Source organism: Sinocyclocheilus grahami, unplaced genomic scaffold (assembly GCF_001515645.1).
Source record: "Sinocyclocheilus grahami isolate Dianchi unplaced genomic scaffold, SAMN03320097.WGS_v1.1 scaffold63.1, whole genome shotgun sequence".
Taxonomy (NCBI): Eukaryota; Metazoa; Chordata; class Actinopteri; order Cypriniformes; family Cyprinidae; genus Sinocyclocheilus; species Sinocyclocheilus grahami.
In genome coordinates this window covers 931447-944067 of record NW_015505242.1, presented here as the reverse complement: position 1 = coordinate 944067, position 12621 = coordinate 931447, and the positions used below count along the sequence as shown (strand labels likewise).

The 12621-nt window shown below is 36.2% G+C and overlaps 2 protein-coding genes across 3 annotated transcripts; both read right to left on the bottom strand.

The window, feature by feature from the left end:
• Nucleotides 1-204: 204 nt before the first annotated feature.
• LOC107584768 (small ubiquitin-related modifier 3-like) lies at nt 205-3359 on the bottom strand. 2 transcript variants are annotated; one of them, XM_016271501.1, is made up of 4 exons: nt 3203-3359; nt 2166-2294; nt 1496-1567; nt 205-792 (listed from the first exon to the last, which is right to left on the bottom strand). In XM_016271501.1, the coding sequence occupies exons 1-4, from the start codon at nt 3221-3223 to the stop codon at nt 730-732; spliced, it is 285 nt and encodes a 94-aa protein (XP_016126987.1). In that variant the 5' UTR covers nt 3224-3359; the 3' UTR covers nt 205-729. The 2 variants fall into 2 exon arrangements, with proteins under 2 accessions (XP_016126987.1, XP_016126988.1); XM_016271502.1 differs by lacking the exon at nt 3203-3359 and adding an exon at nt 2769-2790.
• A 980-nt stretch (nt 3360-4339) lies between these two features.
• On the bottom strand, nt 4340-12065 carry LOC107584767 (pituitary tumor-transforming gene 1 protein-interacting protein-like). Its single transcript, XM_016271500.1, has 7 exons — nt 11719-12065; nt 11152-11204; nt 9708-9816; nt 5911-6013; nt 5563-5628; nt 5284-5330; nt 4340-4761 (listed from the first exon to the last, which is right to left on the bottom strand). Exons 1-7 carry the CDS (start codon nt 11864-11866, stop codon nt 4715-4717), a joined length of 573 nt encoding a protein of 190 aa, XP_016126986.1. The 5' UTR covers nt 11867-12065; the 3' UTR covers nt 4340-4714.
• Nucleotides 12066-12621: the final 556 nt, after the last annotated feature.

Sequence of the window (12621 nt, the reverse complement as noted above, 5' to 3'; positions counted from 1 at the left end):
TTTTTAGATCATTCCTGTCTCCTCAACCAACACATAAGAGAAAATGGGAATGGTACATGGAAATATTTCTAGACATTTAAAAGTATGAACTTGTTGGTGTATTCTTGCCCTCATCAGCTAATCGAGTACCATCTTTGGGATTTGGTCCAGATGGGGTCACTGTAAATTGTCTCGTGTGGTCTTCATTTTTAAACGACAAACGAGATGGTTTACAGATCCTGTCCCTACAGTGAGCTCATACGAGAAGCGGCCCCATTAAAAAGGCAGATGAATACAACACTGGTCAAACATATTTCTACAACACATACAGGCAAATAGAATCGGAGTTGAAACAGGCCTACTTAAAGCTCTTAAGAATTGAAAGGTGAAAAAAAAAATTATGCTTCCTCACTTTTTATTGGGCGAATATACTATGGAGGGGTCAACGGTTCCCGGGGCTTGTCGAGTGAATCAGTGTTCTGAGCAACGTAAAACCATGGTGCATGGTGGCTGGTGTTAATCTGAACAACTACGCCCTCTGACAGCCTTCATGAGTTAGTTCCCCCACCACAGTAGCTGTCTAACCATTGCGTATATAAATACTACTGGAAACACAATTGTGATGCCCACTCTAGGAAAGCTAGAGATGACAGAAGAGAGAAAGAGAAGGGGAAACGATGTGAAAGCATCTGAATGAAACATCATGAGGAATAAAATAGATAAGTGTGGGGGTCCAGGTGGTGTGGAGTTTTAGCAGGAGCCGCCGGTTTGTTGCTGAAATACGTCAATCGTGTCTTCGTCCTCCATCTCCAACTAACAAATGCAAAGTTCACATTAGTTAATGCATTGACATACAAGCAATACAGTAATTATTCAGCATTTTTAACATTAGTAAAAATATTACAGTTCTTTGTTGGTTCATATTAACTTGGGAGCATTCATATTAACAGATACATCTTAATCTTTAATGCATTAGTAAATGTCGAAATTAACATCAACTATGATTAATAAATGTTTTAGAAGTATTTTTTATTGTTAACTAATATAGTTAAGAACTAATGTAACAAATGAAACCTTATGGTAAAGTGTTAACCTAATTAGGTTATCAAAATGATATTTATTAATCAATCATCATCTGGTCACACAAAATACCTTACACTTGGGGCTGGTAAACCTTTTAACAGTGTATGATCAGGATTTCCAGTGTTGTTATTGTTAACTAAAATTGGAACTGTTAAAAATCATTTTTGATCATTTAAATAAACCTGGAGAAAAAAAAACGTAGATGGAAAACTTTAAACCTGAACTTTTATTTTTCAGTTAGTTGCAAAAGCAACATTTCTAAATTGTTTAAAAAGGACTAAAATTACTAAAACGGACACCAATTTGAAATAAAATGACAAAAATACAATTACTAAAACTAAAATGAAAACATAAAAGCTAATACAATTTTTTTAATAAATATCATCAGTATATAAATGGCACTAAAATAACAAAAAGGGGCACTTTCACTCACCTGCGCCGGTGTGTCTGTCTCGTTAATTGGTTGCCCGTCAAATCTAAATCTAATCTGTCTTATTGACAAACCCTGAAAGAAAAGCAATATTTACATCAGTCTTGGAACAGGCTATATAGGGGTTATGCGCAACAGACTTACGTATTCTGTTAAGCGGGTTTCGTCGCTTCCGGTTCAAGCGTTTTGCATATGCTTCGTTAAATATGAAGCCGTTTTACTCAAGATGCCTTTAAAGAAGATACCAATGATGATCATAACCAATGTCCATCACATATGCGGACTGATATCTAAAAGTTTTTTTATTATTTCCAAATTTAGATATAAAAAATTGAATAAAATGTCAAACATAAAAACAGCTAGCTAGTTTAACTGCTTATCTTAAAAGTCCATAGATATCGCTATTATTTAATACGGCTGTTAACACGTTCTCCGACAAGCGGAAGCAAGGAGACCTGTTTTCCAGGTTTGGTCAGGTGATGTTCGATATATACCCTATTAAAGGATTTTTAAAAGCAATATTAAGTTCTAGACATAGTGGTCTACAAGTGATTCATATTGTGATTTCACACAGCATTGTTCCAAAATTACAGTGCCAGTGACAGTGGATGGCCTGAGTGCCAGGGTTCTTACCATGTAATTGATCGAGTGGAAATGCCTGGAAGAGTCTTACCTGTCTCTCACAGTACGCTTTCATTAATTTGCTGAGTGGCGTGTGCCTTTTAATTTTGAACTGGACAACCGAGCCATCCTGTCCCGCCACCTTCAGATTGATGTGGTCGTTCTCGGTTTTCACTCCCTCCTGAAACAACAAACAAAGTGAAAATCAAACAGTGCAAAACGCATACATTTGACAGGAATGAAACACAGTGATATATATCACATATGCTATCCTGCTCTGGAATCTGATAGGAGGCCCTTAGAGGGCTAACACTTAAAATAGTGAACATCAAGGCCTAGTGGATGCTAAGTTTAAGAACTAAGTGAAATGAGAAAAATATATATATATAACTACGTTCAGTACATTCAGCTAATCAACTATAACAGCATTAGTGAACCGAACAAGACGTAGAAAAACAGCCAAGCACATGCAGCAGCAGCATATATTAGCCGTCTACTTATACATTGTTGCGGCTCTGTGCGCCATTTTTAAGCATCTGGCGCAGCGAGGTGCAACTCACAGATCAATATCCGTAACCGACAGATAATTCAACTCAAACTTTTTGAGTGAATTCCTTTGACTAGAGTGGAAAACACACGGTGTCCGGTTATTTACCATCTATATAGCGGACGACAATTGTGTACTACGACGCTTTTTATATTTCGTTCCGCTGTTCTTGCGGCATTTCCTTACGCTAGTGGCGTAACGTGGCCGGTCAGCGCCACTCCGCTCTCACAAAGAAAACCCCGCAAACGCTGAATTACACCGGGGCAAACGCGCGGTACATACACTATAATGTCGTCCTTTGAATGAGCATCTACTTAACGCCATTTAAAACACTTATTAATAAAAACACCAGCCTACAAATTGAGAACGGATGGCGTTTGCATGAAAACAAGACAATGATTGCGTGCCGACCGCCTTCCTCCCGCATAAATGCGCAATCTTATCACAGCAAGGCTGCACAAAATGAAACTGGAACTCGGCCTCACGCGGCCTGTTTTGAGGAAAGCTTTAAAATACGGGAAATGTACAACTCGGATGCTCACCTTAGGCTTGTCTTCGGACATTTTTGCAGGCGTCTTTTGGTCTGTATTCTGGAAATACACTGAACACAAGATGCGCTCTTCACACTGTAGCAGAGCAACACAGCTGCCGACGGGGTCGCGCTTGCCTTTACCTACTTCATCAACGATTGGTCGGTTTCTGGTCACATGATGCTCCTGTCGTTTTCTGTAGATAGTCATGTACTTTTCAGGTCCTGACATCAAGGCTAATGAATTAGTTATTTTTTAATTAAAATGTACATATTGCTTTAACAATAGGCACAACTATAGGTATTACAGTAATTCCACAATTCCTAATTTGTACATAATGATGCTCTTTGTTTTCTGGCCCAGTCTTGTTATGCGATGAATAGAAAGTTGTCAGGTTTTTCACAGCAGCTGTTAGTGTTAAAATAGTCCTGCAAGTATTAAAGGTAAGAAGAGAGACTGAAAGTAAATGCATTTTGATGTGTCAAAATGCTGGATTGTCCTAGTTGCCCTTGACCTCTGTTTTACAGGCAGAGAAATTCAAAAACATAATATTTAGCTGTATCCAACCCAATAATCTTATTTGATTTGAATAATTTTTCACAAATTGTGGTGGTGATTGCATTCATCAACCTCAACCTTCAGTTCTGTACGTTTATCAGTGACTTCTAACTTACCACCCCTACTGAGAGACACATTTGCAGCCCTGTTTCCCATTCTGGTGTAGTTTTTATTATTTTTTATTTTATTTTTTTATAAATGTTGTCAAATTGTACAGATTTCAAAGTGTTAGTTGATTAAAAACGAGATACTATATTTTAAACTAATATTATAAAAACTATACTTGCACAATTGGTGGCTGACTAAATACTTTTTTTCCCCACTGTATATATTGCAGACCTTATAGAGAATAAGCATAAAGATAATAATAAAATGAAATAAACAGCTCATATCCCAAGGTCAATCAACATTTGAACATTTAAGCACCTCCAAGCTGACAATTTATTGAAAAAAAGAAAAAAAAAACTTTACAATTACATTCAAGTCAACATAGACAAACAACTTTTAATTATTATTATTAATTATCTTATTAAAAAAGTTAGTATATTACATGGGAAGGTATTTATCAGATATCTTATTATATCTATTATCTTATGATATATATTAGGCTATGAAAAACAGTCATGGACTAATATGCAATCCTTCACTCTGTTCCAAACCTCAGCTGCTCATTTGGCTTCAGATGAGAGAGATAGATACTTTTACAAAGAATATTTTGATTGTATATATATATATATAAAGTTACTTTCATATTATTATGGTGGGGGGTTACATTGATTGAATACTTTGTGGAAAATTGTAGTAAATAAAATAAATTAACAGAAATGACATTAAGCTGAATTTTACTTAAGCTGAAAATCATCAGTTTGAGCACAGTGGAGTCATATGATTTCATCTATTGTAATCATTTTCAAATAGGCAGCAGATAGTCAAAGTATTCATCTTTAAAACAGTGCACCCATCATTTTAGCTTGGATTGTCAAATCTGGCGTAAGGACTTGCCCTGCTGAGACCTGACAGAGAGAGACAGGGGGAAATAAGAAGATGATAAAATTATATAAATTAATCATAATTAATTAACTTTCAATCAAACATACAGTAACTTCTTTTCTAAACAAAAAGGCCACTGAATAAAATCTTAAAGACGTTGCTTGGTAATGTTAAATATTATGAACACAAAAATAATCTGAATGTACACATATACATTCATCATGATTCATGTCCAGGTGTATTTACTGAATAAACACAAGAAGACAAATTGAATAAATAATTACCACTAGAGGGAGCACAACTTCATAAAGAATTTGACTAGACTGCAAAATTGACTAGTCATTCCAAAAAAAAAAAAAACATGCAGCATTTTTTGAAACCATTCCAAAACATTAGGCTGGACCTATTTTTGAAACACTGTCATATTCTCCTTACCTTTATATTGATTGACAGTATGACTTATTTTTCTGGCACTGCCAACATAACAACCAGTTCAAATTCACTTATTTATGCCGTTTCTGAGATGAGGGGAATCGTTGACTCACCATATTTTTGTCGGATCTCATCATGTCTAATCTTCAACTCAGTTTTTCTGTGAAACAAGAACACAAGAACATAAATTCCTAGTGAACTCACACTCACACCCTAAAGGTATGTTGACAATCAGTACCCATTACAGCTGTAGAACAGGTTTCTCATAGAACATCATTTGTCAAATGATCAAAATGTCCATTATTCCCCTTTTATCTGGTTTTACGTATTGTCTTGCACCTCCTGCTGTCTGTCATCTCCATTTTGAATATTCAAATGTCAATTACTCTTACCTCTGCTCTTGTTTTGTTTTTGTCTTGTCTGATTGCCGGTTCATCCTGTTTTGAAATCGAGCAGATCTGTGGAAGACAAAATTTGTTTAATTGAGAAAGTTGAGGCCGTTCTTTAATGATCTAGAGGTCTCTTGGTTCTCTAACATTTTACAGCGATGCAGAGAGGTTGAAAATATTCACATTTTAAGTTTTTAAGTATTTTGACTTTATCTACAGCCTGAGGGAGGTGACACCAACTCCCTGTAGTATTTAAGAAAGCTAAAGGGAGGGTGCGACTCATTTGTCAACCATATAATAAAAGTTTATGTGACATACAATAGATCAAACATCTTGTATGTTCAGACTTACCCAATGTTCTCACACTTGCAGCAACAGAAAATACACAGCAAAAAACCAATGATGAGCAGCGCTGCAGCCACTGACAATGTAATGATCAAAATCTGGAAGTTTACTGAATTCCACAAAAAAAGAGAAAGTCATAGAAAGTGTTAAAAAATTATCTCCAGGGGATGCTGTTTCAACTCATATAACATTTATGGCAAGGCAATATGTGATTATGGTAATATTGATTAAGTACTGTAGTTGCTTTTTAGTTTTGGGCTAGAGAAAAGATACAGATAATTCTGATATTGCTTGTTTATGACTGATACAAATTTTAATTATGTTTAACCCTCATAACGCATTTGGGTCTGATCAAGATATACATAAAAAAAAATTAGTTTTTAGTAAGGGAACAAAACTTTGCAAATTAAGACAGCATTTCATTTTTTTCAGATTTTTTACAATTATTTTTTAAGAAGAGGTCTTTTGTTCATTAAAACCATTAAAAATTGTAAATGTTTTGTATGTATGAAGAATCATTAGGTGTAAAAATACTTTTGTAAAATTATCTGATGTGTCAAAAATTATATTGATTTATTATTTAAAAATATTTATGAATTTTCTTGGTTTAAAAAACTTTACAGAGTAATACAACTATTATGTAGTTTTGATGTTTTGTTAGAAATAAAAATGTAGGCTTCATAAATTGACTGTTTTTGAGAAATCATGAGTTATAAATTGAGAAGAATTTAATTAAAATTAATTCATTCCAATGGGGTTAAGAATTCTCAGATTATATGTTCTAAATTTCATACAATGATATATCCAAATAACATTTCTCATCAATATTGAAGAATAAAATATATATTTTTTGCATAATAGTTTTTTTTAAACGTGTGATTCATGTGTAATTTAAAATTTCAAAGAATTTCTCAATTTTTAATTAAAAAGGGGTACATGCAATAATAACTTGGTAATAACAGTAACAATGGAAACTTTGTGTTTTCACATTCACTCATTAATGAGAAGTTTCTGATCACATTTTAAGTTAAAGTTGTTTAACAGACTCAGAATCCACATATACTATACAGATTTTGAATGCATTATGAGGGTTAAGTGCCTGATTACCAATATACATAAAAGTTTTTAATGATTTTTTTTACTTCAGTTTTTTTTGACACAATAATAACAGAAAATTACTATTAGACAGCAATAAAACCATAACATGCCTTAAAAATATCTTAATTAGTATTAATTATTAGGGATGCACCAATTTTCACATTTATGTTCTGTTCTGATCCATTTTGGTTTAGTTTTCTCTGTATTTCTATTCCCCTGCATTAGTTCCCTAGTTTGTTCACTAGGCTCCACACCTGTTCTGTTTTCATCTTGATTACATTCCCCATGTATTTAAACCCTGTGGGTGCGTCTCAATCAGCTCCCTAGCTCCCAAGCTTGTGAATCAGTATATCGTGTACACAAATTTGTTCACTGGTAAGTTCCCTGGCTCACTGCACATTGGGACAGTGATTACTCAAGTTCCGGTGACATGACTATGTACAATGTCAATGGACAACATTTTAGAACGTCACCGCTGGTATTAATCAAAAACAGGCAGGACCAAACTATTTTTAATATAATTTTTTAATTCTCTTTAAACACATTCTTCTTTTACATGTTCTTACAACATTTCAGCTGAATATTAATTACAAATGTTAACTAGATGTGTTCATTACCTGTTTAGCGACGTGTGTTTATGTTGAAACATACTCCAAAAATTTTGGTTTGTCTTTTCAAATGTTCTATCACGTGTCATTATATTTAAGTTGGCTCGTGTGGTTTGTTTTGCGCTTCAGAAATGTGACGTAATTTCCGGTAAGGGAGCATAGTGAGCACCAATGCTCCCTAGCTTTTGCGGTGCATTGTGTGAAATTTTTTTTTTCAGGGAACTTTCCAGTGCACTGGAAGGATTTCACAATTGAGACGGTTTCCTCAGTTCTGTGTCAGCTATTATTTTGGATTACTGATGTTCTTGTTTTCTCCCTGTTACTTACTTGGACTCTAGTCCTCTGCCGTGCACTCTTTATACTGGACAGCCCGTAACAGAATAGCAGACCCTCAAAATTAATAAAATTAGATTATAATTGCTGCGTTTTTCTTTCTTTCTTTGTGTTTTTTTTTCTCTCCTGCATGGATTTACCAGTCTTTCAGCTCCTGGAGGACCATACCAGGGACTTTTTGGATCTGGTGTACCTTACGCACTTTCCTAAGCGCTCGCTTCTGGCTCCTCCTTCCCTCCAGCTCCACCTTGTCCTCTGTGACTCCAGCTCCACCGCAGTCTTCCAGATCCCCACCGCCGCCTCGGTCATCTGAGCCATCTGCTCCGTCTTGCCCCTCCAGAACCTCTGTGTCACCCTGGCTCTGCGGCTCTCCGTCTCCATCTCCATCATGTGCTCCTCTTCCATCGGCTCTGTCTCCGTCTGTTTTCCCCCTAGTGTCACCAGCCCTAACTCCACCATGGCTCCTCCCTCTGGCGACTCCACCGTGGGCCGCTGTCCTGTCTGCGGTCTGGAACTCTGCCTGACTCCTCCTGCTCCGGGCTTCTCCCTGGCTCTATGAACTGTCCCCTATTCCCGTTACCTGCCTCTCACCAGCCTCCTGAACTGGCTCCACACCTGTTCTGTTTACATCTCGATTTTGTTCCCCATGTATTTTTACCCTGTGTCTTCTGTTATTGTTCTGGATTACAAATGTTCTTATTTTCTCCCTGTTGGTTTGCTAATTACTTATAAAGCCCTGAATGGTTTAGCTCCTCAAAACTTGCACAAGCTCACATTACATTATTGTCCTTCACGTTCGCTGCAATCTCAAAACTCTGGTCATTTGATAATACCTACAATATCAAAATCAACTGCAGGCAGCAGATCCTTTTCCTATTTACTCTGGAACAAACTACCTAGCATTGTTCGGGAGGCAGACACACTCTGTCAGTTTAAATCTAGATCAAAGTCCTATCTCTTTAACCTGGCATACACAATACACTGTCACATTTCTACAATTCAAATCCGTTAAAGGATTGTTAAGCTGCATTAATTAGGTCAACCGGAACCATCAACCAATCAGCCCTGAATGTCAGCGGAGACCATTTCAACTAGATGCACCCCAGAGACAGATCTCCTGCGAAGACCTCGTCACCTCGACGACCATCGGCACAAAACCACAGGAACCAGACGAGTCCTCTGCACAATATGACCTGTGTTGCAGCTGTAATTAAACCACACCATGCTGGTTTCGACTGGCCAGAGTAGAGCTGCCCCCCGACTTATCCTGGTTTCTCCCAATGTTTTTTTCTCCATTTCTGTCACCGATGTAGTTTTGTTTTTTTGCCACTGTCGCCTTCGGCGTGCTTAGTTTGGGGGCGCTTGACTGATTGCACAGACACTATTGGAAGAGAGCTGAACTGGATGATGACATCACTGAATCATCAATGAACTGATTTTATCTGGAAAAATGACTCTTTGATATTGTCTTCTTGTATTATTGACAAACTATTTTCCTGTTTGACACTGTAAAGCTGCTTTGACACAATCAGTATTGTATAAAGCGCTATACAAATAAAGGTGACTTGACTGTATTTTGTGCATCCCTAATAATTATTATTATTGTGTTGTTGTTTTGTGATTTAAATGATCACAATTGATTTTCATCTTTGTTTTGTGCTATGTCTACTTAAAAAGGAAGACAAGAAAGAAAAGTTGATAAAGGCTGGGAAACCCAGTATCGTAAATAATCAGAAAAATAAGTGAGAGAAAAATGTTTCTTACTTGTGCAAAGGCCCCATCGAGCATTATTCAGTGGGCAGAGGGAATTGGGGGGCAGGATGGTTTTGGCTGGGTACGTTAAACATGTTTTAGTTGGAATGCACCACAGACACTAAAAAGACAGATTGAAGACTAAGATCGTTATATGCAGTCATCCACTGTATCCAGGATTCAAAGCTTCAAAGTTGTATTCTCTGAATTTAGGGTTGCAGGTAGTTACACAAACAATGATGACATCAGTAGAGACGAGTTATTACAGGGTTGATACTGACACACACGTCAGTAACTGTGAGAACAGCTGTGTGTGCGTGTCTGTGGTATATAAAAGGTATGTTGGGAGTGTCTTAAATACAGAATGTCAACGTCACACAGCAACAACAGACTGAATTCTATAGCTAAAATATACACAAACAATTCAAATGCATTGATGGACCTGTTAGCACCATGAGTAAACACATGAGAAATAGTTTAAAATGTAAAATATCAGCAGGTGAAAACTGCAACTCTGATTGCTTAGAAAAGTATTACCACACCTCTTCACAATAAGCTAGGATTTGAGGTATTATTTGTGTCCATTACACAAATGTTACAAAACAATTCATGTCTGAGGTTTAATACTCAGGGTTGGATTTTTGTTCAAATCTCTAGCCCTAAGTGTGAATTATAGTGACAGTGATGCTTGCTTTAGCACCACTAAATAAAAGGCCGACCTCAGTATATGAACGTTTACGTGACTGACTTTTTAAAACTGTCACTCACATTTTTGAACATAGACATGAAAGTGCACCATCCAAACTTAAATTGTTATAATTCATGAACGAAAACATTTTGTAACATGATATTGATGTACCATTTTCATATTAATGCACTGTTAATCTATTACTTTTCCTACAGCATTTTTTAACAAAAACATTGGTAAAATATCTATTTAGGAGTCTTAGACCTTTCCAACAATATATAGTTTGTCATGATTAGATTAGGATTTAATTGTAATATTGTGAAGTAAACTTAGGCGTCCCACAGAGGGGACGGGTGACAGTTAAAGGGTTAAGGGAAGTGCACAGGACGTCTCAAGTGACGCAGAGCTCTCTGAAAGAGTATGAAGCTGTAAACATCCAAAACAGCCCAAACCTGTTCCACAGGTGAGGTACGTGATGATCTGATAAGAGTAAAAAATCCTGCCAATTTTGCTGCTTGCCGAGTTCATTATTTCCTTGTCACTCTGTTTTTCTCTTTCTCATCTCATGTTTCCTCATGTTTTTAGTTCTCCTCATATCTTATTTATACGGTTCATACATCTCTCATACTATAACATGTTTTGACCAATATAAAGTGGTGCGAATAAATCAGGCCAGTCTGCTTTGTGGGCTATAGCGACAGGCAAAAATATAAGGACAATAATATCTCCAAACATCAAAGAGAGAGGCAAAATTGAATCCAAACTCACATCCACATATGCCAAGCATTCCTCACAGGTTGTACCATTCTTGCTCTCGCAACCTAGAAAAGTGTGAGAGAGGATACATTAGTTGTAGAAATGAACTGTGGTTAGAGACTCGTTAATGAATCTAATTCTGTGTTAAACACTACAACAAGCTTTACAGCCTGACTCAATACATTAGGCAACAATTACACCCTATGAGACAGTGGTTGCCTTGGCCATCCTTAGTTATGAAACCAGACAAAAGCAGCATGGGAAATCAGATAAAGGCAGTTATTTATAGTACACCATATTGGTCTTTCAAAAGAATTAAATGGTTTAACATTAACAGCAGGTCTTATGTTTGGGCTCTACAAACAGTGTATTTGTAATATTTTATTGCCCATTTCGTTTAAGTAGTAAACAGCTATAAAAATAAGTCTAGTTATTCTAATCACAGTAAATTCATGTCAAAGGACAAATACCAAGTTTTAAATGTGTTTGTATGTAAATTCAACACCTATGAAACTAGAGGTTCTGAAACAGTAACAAAACATTGAACCTTTTTACTCTAGAAGTATCTATTCGCCTTACTTGGACGTGGCGTTGTAGTCGGTGCTTTACTTGTAGTCTGTGTTGTCGAAGTTGTCGAAGATTGTGTTGTAGTATTTGGAGATGTTGCATTCTGTGCTAGCGTTGAGCTCAAACCAAAGAGAAGCAGGACGAGAGGAATACAATTCATGTTCTCTTCTTTAAATGAACGAACACCTGAATAAAACGGACTCCTCTGTTAGTTTGTAATGAATTTTGTCAGCAGATATCTTCCTTTGAAACCTCAGCGCACTTCACTTCATTCGACCAGAAACTGGGAACAGGTTTTGTAGTTTTGTTTCTCTTTCATGGCGCAGAACATCCTTTAGGAGCTTACAATACCTGCTTCGGCGAAGGCGTGGTCTATGGACGTTGCATCCGTCCAATGGCGAAATTCTGCCTCATGATTATTAAGCAAGATATATGTACCCTTACCAAAAAGTAGTATACTTCAAGTTTATTTTAGGAAGTATACTTAAGTAAAGTTCAAGTATATTTTAAGTATACTCTATGTAGTACGTATACAAATATCAGTGTACTACTAGTATACTTGTAAGTGTACTATTTCAATACTCCTTGGGACTAAATTGGCCCACTTTATATAAAAGTATACTTTTAAGTATAACAGTAGTAAACTTTGAGTACACAACTAGTTTACATCAAAATGTTTAGTTTGTACTGCAACTATACTAAAAGTGAACTTATAGGTATACTGATAGTTGACTAATTAAATACTTGTAGTAGCATTTTTAGTACACCTTGAAGTATACTCTCAGTAAACTACTAGTTTAGTAGTTTTATACTGCAAGTATACTCGTAAGTTTTCTTTAAGTGAACTTTACATCATACTTTAAGTATACTACTATGTGCCTATTTAGGTATTAATTTGTATATATTTTGTTACAT

Bases quoted from the DNA above. Each gene is read 5' to 3' on its own strand.
- LOC107584768 (XM_016271501.1), bottom strand. From the start codon at position 3,223: ATGTCCGAAGACAAGCCTAAG. The intron at 1,568-2,165 runs GTAAGACTCTTC...CTTTTCTTTCAG, and splicing joins AAGCGTACTGTGAGAGACAG to GGTTTGTCAATAAGACAGAT. The intron at 793-1,495 runs GTGAGTGAAAGT...TGCATTTGTTAG, and splicing joins AGACAGACACACCGGCGCAG to TTGGAGATGGAGGACGAAGA.
- LOC107584767 (XM_016271500.1), bottom strand. From the start codon at position 11,866: ATGAATTGTATTCCTCTCGTCCTGCTTCTCTTTGGTTTGAGCTCAACG. The intron at 5,629-5,910 runs GTAAGTCTGAAC...TGTCTTCCACAG, and splicing joins TGCAAGTGTGAGAACATTGG to ATCTGCTCGATTTCAAAACA. The intron at 5,331-5,562 runs GTAAGAGTAATT...CTTGTTTCACAG, and splicing joins AAAACAAAACAAGAGCAGAG to AAAAACTGAGTTGAAGATTA.